We start from the raw sequence: 19,908 nt of genomic DNA on the forward strand, positions 1-19,908 counted from the left end.
AGGTCGACGGGCACGTGCACCTTCCGCCGACCACTGGCGACAACATCGATGTACTGTGGAGACCTCACGCCCCACGTGTTGAGCAATTCGGCGGTACGTCCACCCGGCCTCCCGCATGCCCACTATACGCCCTCGCTCAAAGTCCGTCAACTGCACATACGGTTCACGTCCACGCTGTCGCGGCATGCTACCAGTGTTAAAGACTGCGATGGAGCTCCGTATGCCACGGCAAACTGGCTGACACTGACGGCGGCGGTGCATAAATGCTGCGCAGCTAGCGCCATTCGCCGGCCAACACCGCGGTTCCTGGTGTGTCCGCTGTGCCGTGCGTGTGATCATTGCTTGTACAGCCCTCTCGCAGTGTCCGGAGCAAGTATGGTGGGTCTGACACACCGGTGTCAATGTGTTCTTTTTTCCATTTCCAGGAGTGTACATTGGACTCGCATTCGGAAGAACGACGATTCAAACATACGTCCGGCCACCCAGATTCAGGTTTTCAGTGATTTCCCTAATTCACTACTGCAAATATCGGGATGGTTCCATTGAACGGGCACTGCCGATTTCCTTCCCCATACTTGCCATCATCTGAGCTTGTGCTCCGTCGGTGTTAAACCCAATTTCCCTTCCTCCCTTTCAATACCCTCGTCACCGAAGGCAGCCGCCTGTGCTTGCCAGCCAGTTCTCCACGCCGGTCTATAGCTCGTTTTCTGTTCCAAAACCATTCACCGAAATTTGAACGTGACCAAAACCAGCAAAGGGTGTTAATGCTTTTGCTTTTTCAGGATTCGTGTTTCGCGCCCTCTTGTGGCCCGATCAGGGAAATGTGCAATATTGACAAATGCATGGATAAAATGGCAAAGGGTCCTTCGAAGATCCTACAGAAAGGCAACACCCTCAGTGCCACCCACGTACCTTTGTTGAGCACTATAAAAATGTGCCTGTACAGAGACTTCGACACCCATTCAGCTGTATGGTGTTCCGCTACTCCTCTAACACCTGCTCAGAGACATGTGAAATCTTCAGTAAGTGCTGTAAATCCATGTTACCGATATTGATGTGCATTTTCCACAAGATGGTCGTGAATGCTGGTGGAAGGAAACTGATATGTAGAAGGAAGCAAGTGTGTGGGCTCAACGGTGCAGCCAGATATGAAGAGGACTGTGTGTAAAGGCGAATTTTTTTAAAGTCTCTTGGATATCCTACCTGAATATGAAAGGTACTATCGAAATATGTCGTTTGATTTATGATCTCCATACGAATTTTATGTAGATGAGCCAAATTTTAATATTTCACTAAACAATCATTCATCTGTCTATTGAAGTCCAATTACTCATCGCCACAATAGCAATGGGATACATTTTGACTCAGCATAGTGACTCGGGAATATGTCTGGAAAGTGCATAACACGAGCATTATTGAAAGTTTTCATTTTTTTCCCTTGATTCCTAAGGAAGAATTAACCCACAGGAAAATAGAAAACAGAGTAATCATGCCACGTCAAAAAACGAAAATGAGACTTTATAACGACTTAACAGCGGCAGTCGAATAGTTAAAAAAAAAAAAAAAAAAAAACAGCGGTCGCGCGGTTCCAGACGAATAGTAAACAGGGGCTACACTTCACAAAAGCAAATTGGACAAAGTAATCTGCCAAAAAAACGCACCATAACCCATTGTATAACATGTTTTCAAGTAAACACTCAAATAATTCCGGGTATCATGTAAGCTATTACCATTTCGCTTGTGATTAAAATTGATGTGATTTGCACGGAGGATTACTACCCATACTGTGACATTGCAGCTTTTTGTCTATCGTTATTGAGATAAGAATAAATTAACTACCACAGGGTCGTAAAGTTGAAACGCTCCTTAACGGAATTGTCGACGCTTTACATCGAGTGATGCTCGCCTTTCTACTGCTTGTCGCTTTTGATTATTATTAATAGCTTCCTTCCAAATGTGACCAGAGGGAAAAACCATTGTTAGTCCGCACCTAATCCCCAAAACCGTCAGATCTGTTTATATCAAGTAAAATATTGTAACGTTGCCTTTTCTCACACTACGAAATAAGCATTCGCTTATAAATATGGGTACTGGAGTTTCGAATTGATTCCTGCCAAAACTGTGAATTCGTCTGACGGAAATTTTCAACCGAAGAAACAAATTAGAATTCTTTTCTTGCACATATTTTTTGTTTTATAGATAATCGCATTAAACTTTATTTTGCTGTCAGGAGCTTATTTAAAGTAGAATAATGCTTGTAACTGCTCCAACTGACGCCAAGGAACCAAGGTCTTTAATCTTTTTGTTCTATAAGAACTCATTGAAATAATTTTGCAAGATGCTCTTTTAGTCATATTAACATTTTACCTTTCTTAAACATATGTACTTGGGGGCAGAGCCTCTGTGACTTATTATTTAATGTGTGGTCAACATGTACCATTTTTCTCCTGGGAGCAGCGGGTGGAACTCTTTCCTAGTTGTCCTGATTTTAAAAAATATTTTTTTTATAAATCTACGGCTGTACATTGTGAAACGTCCCCTTAGAACAATTATGAACGACAGTGCTGGAAAAACTCTTAAGTTATTTGATTTTCAAATAGCTGAGCAAAACTGAACGTACTCAAACATTTCTCTCTTTACTTATTCTGATCATCACTAAACTGACACGCAGTATTTTATCGCAACGCAATCTTACTTTCAATAATCCCTACAAAAGAATGGCCGTGACTAAGAATAACCTATACCTTTCATGAATCACTTACCTCACAAAAATCTTCATTACTCGAACTACTGCAATACAGCGAGCGCCAATACTGCCAGCTAAATGAAAGATTCTAACTACTGAAGGCACTAGCTACTGATAGGCACAGTTAGCCAATGAAAGATTTTGATAGAGAAAAAACAATTTATTTACCTTAATAGCGTTCAAAAGTCATAATATATATATAATTTTGTGACATCCAATTAAACAAATTTCCTTTTTCTGGTGGACACACGTCCAGATCGTCCGGTCAAGACTCTGGCATCTCTCTCCCCACATCCACCACTGCTGGCGGCTCACCTCCAACTGCCCAACGCTATTCGCTGTTCACATCCAACTGTCCAACGCTACACAAGCGAATAATCCAACAATGAGTCCAACCAGCCACAGACTGCACACAGCGCAGTCAGCGATTTTCATACAGAGCACTACGTGGCGTTACCAACATGAAAACCTAAGCAGCCTACTTATAATTCGACTGTGGACTGACATTTATTTTGTGAGCAACTTTGTTTATAGGCAGACGAAGCTTTCTAATGCGATTTTCATTGGTCCTATCTGGGCAACGAGGTTGACATTCATAGATAAATGAATAGTCTGTAATTCATGGATTGGGGCACATTTCAATTATGAAAATATGCTATATGATCAAAAGTATTCAGACATTCTCATGTAATTGCGAAACTGACCACTACATGTCAAGAGAGGCGGGCGCGCCAGTATAAAAAGAGGCGGGGAGTTCTGTGTTGTTAGCAGAGAGTCAGTAACAGCTGAGTGACTTTCGACGTAGATTAGTCATTGGATGTCACCTGAGTAACCAGTCCATTAGCGACATTCCAACCCTTCTAAAGCTGCCCAGGTCGACTGGTGGTGATGTAACTGTGAAGTGGAAACGAGAAGGAACAACCTCAGCTAAGCCAGGAGCAGAAAGACCTTATGTACTGACGGACGGGGACCATCGAACATAGCGTAGTGTGGCTGTAAAAAAAATAGGATGAAATCAGTGGGAGGAATCACTCGTGAGTTACAAAGTTAAAAAATAATGGCCTAGAGTGGTTTAGCAGTTCCTCATAAGGCACACATTTATGTAGCCAATGATAAGAGAAAGTTGAGGTGGTCTAAAGAGCAGCGCACGACCGTGGGTGACTGGAAACGAGCGATTTGGAGTGACGAGTCACGCTATACCCTGAGACGATCAGATGGTAGGGTTTGGGTTTGGTGAATGCAGGTACAGGTGCATGTGCGGCGTACAAGTAGACGAATAGATTACAATTAAACTGCCTCATCATTCTGTTACTCACAGTTCAGCCAAAACCTTACGAGCTGGCCACAGTTCAGTAGCGAACGTGGTAATATTGATGCTTATTTATACAAGCAGGTACTGATTTATCCTCTCGAAGCTGTGGATGACTTGTTCGTGGTCATCCACCTCAGTAAAATCGAGCTGGGTTTACCGTGCATCGAATCTAGAACTTCGGTGATATCCAGTTTTGAGACTGAATATTAGGGCCACGGTAGTGAACAAATGCCCTACTATACTTGTGACATTCCGACATGGCTATGAATTCTTCGAAGGATCTCGTTGTATATTCTAAATACACAGGCGTATCGGATAACAACTGTTTTACGGTTACGTTCTTTCTTCTTTGCGTTTGAAGTAAGTGGATCTCACTCTTTAAGAGAAATCTTTTGTTCTCTCCGCCATGCACTGTGCTCGTACAGTGTCTTGAAAAGTATGTACGTAGATGCAGAAGTACTAGTGACAACGCATCCTAGTGGTAGGATTTCGATCGCCTCTTCAAGATCGAATCACAGAGGCTTAAAGCCTACGTCATCACTACCGTTACGCTCTATTCAACACCGTATCTCTGACAGCCATAGAGCAAGATTGCAGATTCCTTCCAAGACATTCACTGCACACGTAAAATCTGGTAATGAGATCGAGAAGGGGTATACGCTGAGTGCTTTTCAGATAACGTATTTGACTTTCGCGTTACTCGCTTTATAATTCTCCTATTTATTGTTGTTTTTCTCATTTTCTCCTTAACTTACTGAAATCCCTATATTACACACTTTACACGTAACACAGTTTTCATTCATTCTCGTTACGTACTGGAGTCATTTATTTTGGTATTCATCAATATTTGTCTTATCGAATAGATATCTAATGTTTGGTGCGATCATTTGTTATATGACTTCTTTTTGGACCAACCCTTTGCTGTACATAGGAACTTCATTTCTGCTGCTTTGATCTGGCATTGACCTCTTAGTTTTAGTATCCCTGTTTCGCTCCCAGAAAGACAGAAGTTGAACAGCTATTTCTTTCGTGAAATTTTACTTGTGTTTCAATACAGTATATTGCTCCCAATGGTGTTTCAGAAAGACATAAAGTTTCCATCGTGTCTTTGATGTGTCGGTAATAAACGTAGGTCATCATCGAGGCTTCGAGAACAAGGTGTCAATTTTCTCCGTACTCACAGGAAAGGTGTTTATAGTGTATAACTTGTTCTAATATCACGCAGTCGATACTCATTTCGATCAAGTATAGTCTTCGTCTTAACATCTCGAGTTAATCTTGGAGCCAACCCCATCACGGCCCCATGTTACATCTGAGGACATGATTTCTAATGGATCTGGAACCGGATGCGTATCAGACAGCTTTCGTCGCCTCTCAGAGCTGGTGCCTGCTGCGCAATTCCTCGTTAACGACAGTGGTTGGCGGTTATCAGTCGCAGTGGATCATAACAAGCGATCTGCCCACTAACGACAACCCACTTCCGTGACGCTGCGTGCCCCTGTTACCCCTGAGACAAGGATGTGCTTAATGCCCAGATCAAAGCTGTAGGGAAAAGTTGTGGGAGACAAGTGAAACGTAACGTCTGACACAGCGTTCATTACGCTTTTATATTATTAGCTGAGACAACACTAGTAGAGGAGGGAGGACAGGGGAGGGGGGGGGGTATTTGTCGCAGTAGATAAGAAACTCAAATCTACAGAGATAGACACTGAATCTGGATGCGACATTGTTGGGGCAAAAAGCAGTATCAAGGATGGACATAAATTTATAATCAGATCATTGTATTGAACACCAGATTCACCTCTGCATGTAACTGATATCTTTATAGAAAATCTTAGTGGGCTGGTACATAAGTTCTGCAGTCACACTGTCATCATCGGAGGAGACTTTAATCGTCTAATAATGAAATGGAAAAATTATAGTTTTGTAAGTGGTGTTGGTGAGAAGACGCCCTGTGAAATATTACTAAATGCCAAATCTCAAGACTACCTAGAACAGATGGTTCACAAACCAACTCGCGATGGAAAGACACTGGATCTAATGGCAACAAATTGACGTGACCCCTTTGAGGATGTCCGCACTGAAACTGGTATCAGTCACCATAAGGCGGGGGGGAGGGGGGGGGGGGTTCAAGGGCCTTGTCACGGCAGGAGTGTCACAGCAGTCAGCCAGACTGGCACACTTCCTCCACCACCACGCCGTGCAGTCCGAGGGTGAGAAGTGGGAAACAGCGAATGCGTTGCATTTAAATGGCAATGTAGTCGCACTGCACGTGACTTGGTTTTGTAACTCACATTTCTCAACAACATAGACCACAAACAAAACCAATTTCCAGTATTATTTAATTACTTTTGGTGCGCTGAAGACGTAATATAATTTTTATTCGGTACAAATTGTGAGCATACAGACAGACGCGGACAGTTTCACAGATTTTCGCTCCCAGGTTGTTACATAATCGTTCCTTATTCAGTTTCATAGTCGAAAAGACGTCTTTCAAACATATATGTTGATCGAAATATTGTAGCATTTTTGCAACGTCATTATGGAGACGTGGAAACTCTACCTGAGGAAAGCAATGCATACGTCCCGGACAGTTTTAAAGTTATGGGGATTTGTCTGTAGAACGGGAATTATCTTGCACATCAATCAGTTACGCCTGCACATGCAGATGCAGGCTTTCAATTGAAACAGCAAACGGTCTCGAAAACAGGTGTAACATTGGCATGTCCTCAAAACGTGTAGGAAATTATCCTTGTAATTCTTTCAAGGCCGCAATGAATTCTTCAAATCTCCCGTTTTCTTTAACGGCAGTGAGCTTAACGAAATGGACTCTCTTTATCACAATGTCTCCCTTCTGTAACGCGTTTTTTTTAATGCATCTCTATCAAATCAGAAAGAACTTGTTTCTCATCTTGCAGTGTCTTATTGTGGGCAATATGCAGTCAAGTTCATTTAAAATGCGAGAACTGCAATCCAGTCCGGATGTTCTAATTTTCATTTCGGCACTCCATTTTCCTTCATAAATTCAACAACAGCGAGTTTGAAGTCGAAAAATCGTTCCAGGCATGCTCCTTGATTTAAACAATTTATTTCAGTTATACATAAAGTCTCTATACTCTTCGTTCAGTTCCATCGAAGACAGTTACAACTGACAGTGGAGTAATTCCCGCACGTTGACTAATTTTTCTATTCATACATCAATATCTTCACATGCTGTATGTCTGTGAATGTCGCACAGACTGCTTCCCGACGTACAGAACGATGAATACCATCTGTCGATCGTTTTAATTTTTTGCTCTATCGCCGGCCGGAGTGGCCGAGCGGTTCTAGGTGCTACAGTCTGGAACCGTGCGGCCGCTACGGTCGCAGGTTCGAATCCTGCCTCGGGCATGGATGTGTGTGATGTCCTTAGATTATTAGGTTTAAGTAGTTCTAAGTTCTAGGGGACTGATGACCTCAGACGTTAAGTCCCGTAGTATTCAGAGCCATTTGAACTTCTTTTTTTTTTTGTCAAATAAATATTTAAATTCTTTCTGCGTGGTATGGAATGTCGTTTCGTAGCAAATTTGTAGTACCCATTATTTGCGCGTTTGCGAAATATACGTTGAGAGCTCCCATCCCTTTCTTCTGTCATTGCCATTCATCCTTAAAGCCTTATGACGATAGATCACTAGCTGTCTCTTTTTGTGCAAACAATACTGGACCCATGAAAGTCCTCCATATGTACTCTTGTGCAGAAAGGTGTAAAGGTGTGCAGTATACTGCTTCATCCACTTTCAATAAGCTACCACAAGAATTCAAAAATCTTAGCAGTAATCCACGCGCTTTCAAATCGAAACTGAAGAGTTTCTTCGTGGGTCACTGCTTCTATTCTGTTGAGGAGTGCCTTGAAAAATTAAGTTGATTCTTATGTTACATTGTTGACTGCGTTTACTTAAATTTATGGCTTGACTTTCTTTGGGTTCACAGACATCTTATTTTGATCTTTTATTACTTTCAGATTGTAGTTTCATGTACTGACACGTTGCACGACCTTGGAGATTTGCTGTTCAGTTTGATCCTACGGAACTAGACGTGTAAATAAATAAATAAACCACGAACAAATAGCGACGGGTATATAGTGCTGAAACCACGATTCTGCCGAATTGAAGAGAGTTGTGACGACCGAAAAATGCCACAGCGCAATACTCCAATAAAATGTCGCGCTCCTCCGAGTACTTCCGAGCAGGACTGAGCAAAGCCGAGACGCATCATGCTTTGGCCCTCCCGCGGCCCGTACGCGTGAAGTCTGGCACGCCTTGGCAAGCCCTGCCATAAGCAACTGCAGCAACGACGATTAGTGAAATACAAAGGGCAACTAAAACAACGGAACATTTTTCTTGCGTCAGTAAGCTACATAAAGAGGCGCTAGCGTCATTTCTCAATAAGGAACACGAAACATTTAGCTATGCAGAAGAGCATGTAGAAGAACTGTGGCTCAGTTTTAAAAGCATAACTCACCACTCACTTGATAGATATGTTCGTAGTAGAAAAGTTCATGGTAGCAGGGATACTCCGTGGCATCCAGTAAGTGAATAGAAACCTCTAAAGAAACGGAGACTACTGCGTAACAGGTCTAAAATTAAATAACATTGGGCTATAGATGGAGAGATGTAGAAAGACACGCGTTTACCTGTCAACAGGCAAATACGTTAAGCCTTCACCGTCTACCGTGGCAGGATATTGTCGAAAGATCGCTCATATATAAAGGCCAGAGTTAGTGCCCAGGCACTCATGAACGAGAATGGAACGGAAATTTTGGGTGGTAAAGCAAGAGCAGAAATGCTTAACTCCGTTTTCAAATGATCCTCTATAAAGGAAACTCCAGGCGTATTGCTCCAGTTCAAGTCTCGCGCCACTGTAAAGATGATTGATGTAGATATTAATGTCAATGGTGTTGAGAAACTACTGAAATCGCTTCAATGAAACGAAGCTAGGTCCCTTCGAAAGTCGGATAGTTTTCCGGAGATTCCATTCAGGCTTGCGCTAGTTTGAACGTCTTAGACTATCTGCTGTAAAAACCTTACCGTAGTAGAGACAGAAAAAGCTGAAAATACGTGCAGGCCAATACTGACGTAGAGGATGCGGGTGTGCTCTGGTGGAGTTTGGTGGGTCTAAGTGAGTCAAAAGCCACTCGGTGACAGCAGAATCTCTGTAATAATTGCCAACAGTTCGTATTAGCAACTCAAGCCCACATCTGGGCCGGCCGAAGTGGCCGTGCGGTTAAAGGCGCTGCAGTCTGGAACCGCAAGACCGCTACGGTCGCAGGTTCGAATCCTGCCTCGGGCATGGATGTTTGTGATGTCCTTAGGTTAGTTAGGTTTAACTAGTTCTAAGTTCTAGGGGACTAATGACCTCAGCAGTTGAGTCCCATAGTGCTCAGAGCCATTTGAACCAACCCACATCTGGCGGATGTATTACTGGTGTAAAAACAGGTTCGATGGGTCACTAGAAGATATTTGCAAGTCGATTACCTTGCACCCCTTTTCGCTGAAAAGCTACAGTTTTTGCAGGGAAAACTCCCCTACCTGCAGTGTCAATCTCGGGTTCTCGGATGAACTGCAGACTCAATTGCCAATCAGATATTTTGATGGCTGTTTTAGTTATATTAGCTAATTAAAATGTTTTCTACAAATAGACCACTTGTATAATTTCTTGAGCCAAAACGACAGTGTCCATCTATTAGCTGAAGTTCTTTTAAACTTGTGATGAATACAATATGAAAATGAGCGTAATATTAAAACTTATTTACTTGATATAACTTTTCTCAGAGCCACCTTAGAAAATTGCATGCTCATTTCGACCATTTCCTTTGACAGAAAACCGCAAAAACAAACTATACTTTTAGCTTGTTTTTACATGTTTCGAGTAGATGTATGCTTGAATTTTTTTATTAAATCAGCAGTAACTTAAAATGAGATTTTCACTCTGCAGCGCAGTGTGCGGTGATATGAAACTTCCTGGCGGATTAAAACTGTGTGCCTGACCGAGACTCGAAACCTTAGCACTTCGCGGGCAAGTGCTCTACCATCTGAGCTACCCAAGCACGACTCACGCCGCGTCCTCACAGCTTTTCTTCCGCCAGTACTTCGTCTCCTACCTTCCAGACTTCACAGAAGCTCTCCTGCGATGCTGCAGAACTAGCACTCCTGGAAGAAAGGCTATTGTGGAGAGATGGCTTGGCCACAGGCTGCGGGATGTTTCCAGAATGAGATTTTCACTCTGCAGCGGAGTGTGCGCTGATATGAAAGGCAAAGGTCCCGAGTTCGAGTCTCGGTCCGGCACACAGTTTTAATCTGGCAGGAAGTTTCAGCAGTATCTGTTTAAAAGCTGGAAAAATTACACAATGTAATATCAACAGTCTAGCAATAGCAGCACAGCAATTTACATTTCATTACACCAGTAGAAACTGAAACATACCAAAAATACGTCGCAGAATTGCGCGTCCCACGTGTAATAGCGCTGTTCCCGAGGCAGACGCTGTTCCTTGGTGATGTCACACCGCCAGGCAGCGAGGCCCATGAATCTTTCTCGTAGCCAGTAGCATCTTGTTTTTCTACGGGCCTTGGTCAGGCCGAGTGCGGATACTGTGACAGATACCGACTCGAAAACTCCACGATCCGATGACCTGCCTGGTTCTACGGGCAGTGTTTACACTGTTTGACAACTGCTATGGAACAGCTGCCAATTGCTATGGAATAAACGACAACTGCTACAGAACACCCGGCCAATGATATTAAAAGGTGATGTAGAGGGTAGGACGTGCAAACTGCAGCGAAGCTTGTGCACGAACGCTCTGTATGTGTTCGATAGCCGGCCAGAGTGGCCGAGCGGTTCTAGGCGCTTCAGTCTGAAACCGCGCGACCGCTACGGTCGCAGGTTCGAATCCTGCCTCGGGCATGGATGTGTGTGATGTCCTTAGGTTAGTTAGGATTAAGTAGTTCTAAGTTCTAGGGGACTGATGACCTCAGATGTTAAGTCCCATAGTGCTCAGAGCCATTTGAACCATTTGTGTTCGACAGTTCATGCAGTATGGCATTTCACGAAGGTCGTTGTGGAACCGATTAGAGAGACATTCCGTGTGCTACGGCAACATGTCTGCAATACATCATTTGAGTGCTCACAGTTGTGGACGAGCAGATGGACTGCTCGCAGCTGATCAAAGTGTCACTGCTGTTGACACAGTAGTGGGTATGCCCTAAAGTGTCATCTCATGATACAAAATAAAGGGCTGCTGAAGGTGGAAAGCTATGCGAAAGCATGTCGATGCTGACAGATGGACAACCACACTGCAAGAGGATCGACAGATAGCCCTAGTGGCGAAAAAGAACAGACATCTCACTCCTAGGCAGATCACTGCAGACGTGCACAAGTGTTTCTTCAAGTGGTTCAAATGGCTCTGAGCGCTATGGGACTTAACTTCTGAGGTCATCAGTCCCCTAGAACTTAGAACTACTTAAACCTAACTAACCTAAGGATATCACGCTCATCCATGCCCGAGGCAGGATTCGAGCCTGCGACCGTAGCGGTCGCGCGGTTCCAGACTGTAGCGCCTAGAACCGCTCGGCCACCCCGGCCGGCGGCCGAACATCGTTGCATATCTTTGCGTGAGGTATCACTACAGCACAGCAGTATTGCAGGAAGATTATTGTCGATAAGTCCGTCTGTTTAGTTGTGCGGTAGCTCGACTTTCTTTTTATGGACGACAGTGCCGGGCCATACAGGACCGCTGAGTCGCCGGACACATTGCAAAATGAAGATATGGAACTTATGGAATGGTCTGCATACTCCCCAGACCTAAACCTTCTAGAGCATGCCTGGGGTGCTCTTGGTAGATGTGTTTCTCGACGAGCACCCCCTCACAGAACTGTGCAAGAACTGAAAACTGCCTTGAGAGACAGTTTGCGAGCCAGCATGAATAACAAGTGCAAAATGTGCATTAGTTCCAGAGGAGGGTATACTCCATACTGAGAGTCAAACTTTAAGGTTATTTATGCCTGTTATCCTCCTTTCCCATGGAGTGAAATCTGTACCATTTTTCGTTATAGGAGTGAATATACCAATCCATCCTCTAATGCATATATTCTAAAATATATGTCTTCCTTCATTGCCTGCAATTAATCCCGTCCAAAAATGTGTCTGTTCCTTAGCAATTGTCAAGCGGTGTATACGCGCCAAAGTTGATTTACTGTGGTGTTGCTGTTCCAAATGTCACATACGCCACGTACTGATGGCCCCCTTTTTCATTAACTAGCCGGGCACTGACCTGTAGACGGATGGCGGCGCACAGCGGGTGTCGTGACGGAATGCAGCACCAGTGTACAGGGGCAAGCGTCCTTTCTATGACATGAAGCCCTCTTGCCTAGTTTCGCGCGTTACAGGTAGATCTTCAGTGTTAAGAGGCTGTTTTCATAGCAATACTTCGTTGAAGTTATTGTTAGGACGACACTTGAGGGCAATACAATGGCATTATATTATAGTTGCAACTTGCTGTTTTAAATTTCTGATACTGCAAAATGACAAAGCAAAAACACACTCTAAGACAAAAGCAACGATGTAGCACGAAGGAATTATCCAAATGGGACGGACGTCAGTAGATGTGATCTACATGTACAGACAAACAAATCGTTACAGTTTCAGGAAAATTGGATGATTCATTCAAGAGAAAGAACTTCACAGATTGAGGAAGCAGTTATTCGACTTGGCTTCGATTGACAGAGTTAATGGATGTTCTCCTGAGGAATATCGTGCCAAATTTTGTCCAAATGGCGCATTAGAGCGTCAAAAACACGAGCTGGTTGAAAGGCCTTGCCCATAACGCTCGAAAAATTCTCAATTGGGGCGAGATGTGGTGACCTTGCTAGCCAAGGTATGGTTTCGCAGGCAGAAAACAAGCAACAGGAATTCGCCGTGTGTGGGCGGGCATTATCTTGCTGAAATGTAAGCCCAGGATGGCTTCCCATGATTGGCAACAGGAATGGCGTAGAATATTGTCGACGTATTGCTGTGCTGAAGGGGTGCCGCAGATGACAACCAAAGGGGTCCTGCTATGAAAAGAAATGACACCCCACACCATCACGGGCTGTGTGGTGGGCGACAGTCATTCTGGTATCCCACCCATGTCCAGGGTGTCGTCAGACACTTCCTCGCCCTGGAATCTCATTGACTGGAGCAGAACTGTCTTCAGTGATGAGTCCCGCTTCGAACTGAGCCACGATGACCAGTGACGACGTGTCTGGAGAGGCCCCAGACAGGAATAGGATACTACCTTGTCTGTCGCCCGCCAACCAGCAGTGATGATCGGGGGTGCCATTTCTTTTCGTAGCAGGACAACTTTGGTTGTCACTGGCGGCATCCTTACGTCGGCGATATTGTACGCCCCGTTTTGTTGCCCTTCATGGTAGTCCACCCTGGGCTTACATTTGAGCAAGATAATGCCTGCCCGCACACGGCGAGTATTTGCTGCTTGTCTTCGTACTTGCTAAGCCCTACCTTGGCCAGCAAGTTCGCCGGACCTCTCCCCAATGGAGAGCGTTTGGAGCATTATAGGCAGTGACCTCCAACCAGCTCGGAATTTTGACCATCTAACGGATCAGTTGGACAGAATTTGATGCAGTTTCATCCATGAGGACGTCTAGCATCTCTATCAATCAAAGCCATGCCGAAAAACTGCTTGCATAAGCGCCAGATGTGAACGAACGCGTTATTGACTTTCTCAATTTATGAAGCTCTTTCTCTTGAATAAATAATCCATTTTTTCTGAAATTGTAATCTCTTGTTTGTATTTACATGCACATTAGATGTAGCGATTTCAGTTCCTTTCAGATAATTCCTTCTTAGTGCGTCGCGTTTTTGTCTCAGAGTGTATAAACTGAAGAGCTATTTGAAAAACTCTTTGCTGTACCTATCAAACAATGGAAAATCCAGGATGGAATGTAACAATATTATGAGAAGCTACTCACCTTATAGCGGAGATGCTGAGTCGCAGATGGGCACAACAAAAAGACTCTCACAGTGGCAGTGTGGTTTCAGTTGTCTGAGACTGCAGACGTGTGTGTGAGTTGCGTTTGCGTAGTGTGTGTGTGTGCGTATGTGTGTCTATTGTTGACGAAGGCCAATGGCCGAAAGCTTTAATTGTGAGAGTCTTTTTGTTGTGCCTATCTGTGACTCAGCATCTACGCTATATGGTGAGTAGCAATTTTCCTTCTGATAATAGTAGAAATGTTGGAACACGTGAGGCAATACTAAGCTTACGATTTATCTTAGAAGAAAGATTAAGAAAAGGCAAACCTACGTTTCTAGCATTTGTAGACTTAGAGAAAGCTTTTGACAACGTTAACTGGAATACTCTCTTTCAAATTCTGAAGGTGGCAGGGGTAAAATACAGGGAGCGAAAGGCTATTTACAATTTGTACAGAAACCAGATGGCAGTTATAAGAGTCGAGGGGCATGAAAGGGAAGCAGTGGTTGGGAATGCCTCATGTCGATTAATCACGGGATGCCTGAAGCCTACAAACCGTGATCTCCTTTATATGTGTTCTGGAATAACCCCCCCCCCCCCCCCCCACAGATCAGACGGCAAACGTTGGCGATGGCCGAACGAAGCAGGCAGTGCGAAGATAGAAGACATCCCTGTACGCACATCAGCCAGCGGAGGCAAGACTTAAATCTAGGAAAGACTTCATAAAAGTTGAACGTCCACTAACCGAAAGTCAGTCTACAACTAGAGAATCAATGTGGAAACAGAAATTGGATAAAGGCAGTCTGAAAAGTTGGAACATTAAAGAAAAACTTCCTGCTGGATCACAATTGGAATGGAGAGTCTGGAAGAGCCTAAATAGACTTAGATGTCAAATGGGAAGATCACAGGATAACCTGATCAAGTGGGGATACGCCGAAGAAGAGCCCTGCCAATGTGGAGGAAAACAAACCATGACACACCTGCTGACCTGTCCATTTTTGCTGGCCCCATGCACTTTCCAAGACCTGTGGTTGGCCAACGACGCTGCAGTGAAGTGTGCCGAACACTGGAGAGAGATATGAGCCTTGCTTTAGACAATAATGACGACTTACAATATGTGAAGATCATGAATGTATATATGAATGAATAACTATCATTTACTTGTATTTGTAATCTAGCGTATATAGCGTATTAATTAATTACAGATGTAGCTCAGACACGATTAAATAAAAAGTGGTTGGGAAAGGAGTGAGACAGGGTTGTAGCCTCTCCCCGATGTTATTCAATCTGTATATTGAGCAAGCAGTAAAGGAAACAAAAGAAAAATTCGGAGTAGGTATTAAAATTCATGGAGAAGAAGTAAAAACTTTGAGGTTCACCGATGACATTGTAATTCTGTCAGAGACAGCAAAGGACTTGGAAGAGCAGTTGAACGGAATGGACAGTGTCTTGAAAGGAGGATATAAGATGAACATCAACAAAAGCAAAACGAGGATAATGGAATGTAGTCAAATTAAATCGGGTGATGCTGAGCGGATTAGATTAGGAAATGAGACAAAGTAGTAAAGGAGTTTTGCTATTTAGGGAGAAAAATAACTGGTGATGGTCGAAGTAGAGAGGATATAAAATGTAGACTGGCAATGGCAAGGAAATCGTTTCTGAAGAAGAGAAATTTGTTAACATCGAGTATAGATTTAAGTGTCAGGAAGTCGTTTCTGAAAATATTTGTATGGAGTGTAGCCATGTATGGAAGTGAAACATGGACGATAACCAGTTTGGACAAGAAGAGAATAAAAGCTTTCGAAATGTGGTGCTACAGAAGAATGCTGAAGATAAGGTGGGTAGATCACGTAACTAGTGAGGGGGTATTGAATAGGATTGGGGAGAAGTTTGTGGCGCAACTTGACTAGAAGAAGGGATCGGTTGGTAGGACATGTTTTGAGGCATCAAGGGATCACAAATTTAGCATTGGAGGGCAACGTGGAGGGTAAAAATCGTAGAGGGAGACCAGGAGATCAATACAATAAGCAGATTCAGAAGGATGTAGGGTGCAGTAGGTACTGGGAGATGAAGAAGCTTGCACAGGATAGAGTAGCATGGAGAGCTGCATCAAACCAGTCTCAGGACTGAGGACCACAACAACAACAACAACAATAGTGTTATATCTTTGCTGTACAAGTTTTTTGTAAAGCTTGTACATATCATTTCTCTGATGGTTCTAGTCGGGGTATCATCGAGTGAAAGAGTGCAGTAGCTAATGTCCTGGATTCATATTTATGAGGAAAGAGCTTTAGATCCTTATCTGACTATTCTAATGCAGAATTTTCGTGGCTTTCACGAATCCCTTCAAGTGAATGATGGAGTGGCTCATTAAATACTTTACGGCTGATTTCATCCCCATCATTCGCCAGTTGAACCAGAAATCTTTGTGTAATGACACAGATATCGTAGGAGCATTAAACTCTTTAACTTTTATTCCTTCTTTCATGATGGATTAAGAAACTCCTTACAACAGTGCTACAGTATCCCTTCACTGTTATCAGTACAGTTGCGGACTTCTTCCATATTCAGTGTCCGCAACGTGATCTTGAGGTCCCGGCTTTGATTATCGACGCGGTCGGAGATTTTCTTCGCTTGGGGTGCGGGTGTTAGAGTTGTCTTAAGCATTTCATCTCATCTTCATCAGAAAAATGCGCAGGCCACCGAGGTGCCGTCAAGTAGAAAGAACTGTACCAGGCGACCAAACAACCCCAATGACGTCATGTCATCATTTAATTTCATTTTCCAAATTTTGTAAGAAAGTCCGGTACCTTTACAGTAGTTCTTTCACCCAGTTTCTGCGATATTTGTCTTACATGACGGGTATTGTTGATATTATTGAATGTTAAATGTACACATTGAACGAGATGCTGTAAAGTAGCAATAAAGTGTAACCGCAAGAGACTAAATTCAACATACAAAATTCGAGCTTTATCGAAAAGTAAGAGAAACGGTATTAGTGGGTTATCGGTCTCGTTAAACAAGTAACACGAGCGTAATTACTTCTGTGAAAAATGCTCCAATATGAGATGACACAGTGTTCAACTGGTAAGCAATCAGATTTGATTTTTATGTTGTAATGCTTCTGATAAAAGTTTAAGAACCTGGGTATTTCTGAGATAGTGTTGGCAATAATCTTTTTTTAATAATTTATTTTTGTTGCTTGCCTCATGCATGTATGTCAATCGGTGTAACGTTGTTAGCCTAGCCTGCCAACTGGTCCCACGTTGTGTTACAGCGCCGTACATCAAGCCGTGCTCCCGGAACGACATCCATCTGGACGAGTGTGCTCTACACAGTGCTCGGACTGCGCTGCCGGACATCATCAAAGGTCAGTGCCGACACACTAATAACCACCTTGTTGTTCGTAGTCGAACCGAAAACTACATTTTTTAAGTTTTCCAAAAGTGTAACAACTGTATTCCACTTGGGGATGTTGCAAGGCGCCACTAGCATTAAGGCTCTAGTCCATCTAATGCACTCAGTATCCCCGCTCTTGGTTCAAGTCCACCCACTACGGTCCAGGTGTATGTAAAGGTATTGTGCACAAGGGAATAGAAGGAAAGGGATGGCCCTAACACGTGGAGTGTAGCTGTATGCCTTAATTAAACATTAATAATTATTAAGTAGTGATGGGAACCATCAACTACTGTAATGAAAGAAGGGCCACAAATGCAAATTCAATGGTTTCTAAGGACAAACAAGGATAAAATACTCAACCCGGGAGAATGTGATAACTGTGGATCTAAAGCAGGAAAGGACCGAAAGAGCTCTCATAGAACAGGCCGAAAGGTCAAGGAGTCATATTAACTGACTATTGACTGCGAAATTAGATTAGCGGTGATGACTGAATTGGAAGGTTAGTGAATAATGATAAAGAAAACCCCAAAGAGCAAAATCACGGCCGAGAGTTCATCTTACAGTAAGTGACTGCTTAGTATCAAACAACGTTCCTATCATCCTGTATGAATTTCGTGTGCCTTTTTGCTGTGAAACTTACATTGGACGAGGCTGGACGAATTCACAAGCGGAGACAGGCGCTGGGATGGTGGGGCCCATCTGCTAGCAAATCGACTGCTCCTCTACAAGTTCGTCCGTCTCTCCATTGCTAGCGACGAAGCAGTCCTCTCTCTCTGCCCATCTAGGTGAAGAAATGCCCTCTGTCTGCGACACACGGCGAAGAAGCGTCTGATAATTCATTCTTCTGCTCCCTCGCGGCGTGAGCCCGCCAAAATTGCCATTTTGGCCAATACAAGATTGCGGACTTCATTTCTTCAGTCCGAAAACTCCTTACAGTTTTGTTCTGGAAGAATCAGTCACTTTTCGGAAGATTTCTATCGCCGAGTTATCACCACTCATTTGCTGTCCTATGACAGATCGCTGCTCCCAGAGAGTGTGAACGCAGACCTACCAAAAAGTATCCCGCCAAAACTTTCTGTAACTTTGCCTTCTCCATATTTATGCTCTAGGCGACAGGTCGGAACGAGACAACAAACTTACCTGTGGAGGCACCCCCTGGCTGAGAGCAAGGCGAAATGAATGGAAACTGCAAAGGCCATGCTTTCACTCCCTGCTAACTACCAGAATAATGAATTCGACATGCATTTTAGAATTAAAAAGAAATTAAAGAAAATCCTCTTTAATCATCATGAATACCTCTCTTTGCATATGCATTTGAATTTATCGATCAGTTAGACCTACCATAACGAGGTATCAAATGTGCTGAGTAGAAAAAAATGAAACGTGAAGCTGGACGCAGCCAGATGTGATTCAGTGTCCATATCATTTAAATCTGATGGTCAGTGGGATTTTCTATCACTCCTCGAAAACGTACAGCGCCAGTTTCTTCAGAGATGCTGGAGAAGTGTACCGGATCCTCAACTGTCTTTCTAATATACCCCGTGAGTCCAAAAGCTTCGAGGTTGGTTGAATAAAAACATAGAGAAAAGTTAAGATGGTGGTTCTAATGCTTTCGCTATACTACACAGTCTCCCTCCTCCTCCCCCCCCCCCCAATTCCGCACCTCTGCCCCCCCCCCCCCCGCCCCCCCGCCGCCTACCTTGAGTACGACACACAGGACGTTCATAAAACCATTCACACTCGCTTGTCACATTGGATTCAGTATCGGTGTTGTCTCGTAGCGTTGACCATTCATTTGAATTTCTGAACTTGCTAGTTTCCTCGTAGGTTCCTGTTTGTAACACCAAGTCTCGTCACCCGTGATGGTTTTTCCCAGAAAAGAATTATCCACTTTTTCCATTGAAATCAAGTCACGGCTTGCGTCCACGCATCATTGCTTTTGTTCGGACGTCAACGTGTGCGGGACGAATTTTGCTCACACTTTTCTCTTCGTCAAAACATTCTGGAGAGTGTCCTGAACACCTGATTTAGAGCTATTGCTCCACTCTGATTTGTGACACAACAACGTTGACGAGTTAGAGACGCACGTCCACTGCGTATCACTGCCTGCTCCCAACTGGCTGGTCGAACGCACATCTGCTGTTTACAGTCGTTAATTCAAGCTGCCGTAGCTTATAGACCAGGACTAAAATCAGTCCCGGAAATTTTATTAAGGACACTGTAGGCCATAAATGATAGCTAATGTTCCAATCTTAAGGTTGTGGAGAAGCCGGCCGCTGTGGCCGAGCGGTTCTAGGCGCTTCAGTCTGGAACCGCGCAACCGTTACGGTCGCAGGTTCCAATCCTGCCTCGGGCATGGATGTGTATGATGTCCTTAGGTTAGTTAGGTTTAAGTAGTTCTAAGTTCTAGGGGACTGATGACCTCAGATGTTAAGTCCTATAGTGCTCAGA

At 43.7% G+C, this 19,908-nt stretch overlaps 1 protein-coding gene across 1 annotated transcript in view; it reads left to right on the forward strand.

The window, feature by feature from the left end:
• Window positions 1-19,908, forward strand: part of LOC126235188 (protein takeout-like) — a 103,436-nt gene that overhangs the window by 4,987 nt on the left and 78,541 nt on the right. The window contains exon 2 of the mRNA XM_049943918.1: window positions 17,336-17,428. Coding sequence (XP_049799875.1) covers window positions 17,336-17,428 — 93 coding nt within the window. The remainder of the gene's footprint in view (window positions 1-17,335; window positions 17,429-19,908) is intronic.

This window comes from Schistocerca nitens, chromosome 2 (assembly GCF_023898315.1).
Source record: "Schistocerca nitens isolate TAMUIC-IGC-003100 chromosome 2, iqSchNite1.1, whole genome shotgun sequence".
NCBI classification, from domain to species: domain Eukaryota; kingdom Metazoa; phylum Arthropoda; class Insecta; order Orthoptera; family Acrididae; genus Schistocerca; species Schistocerca nitens.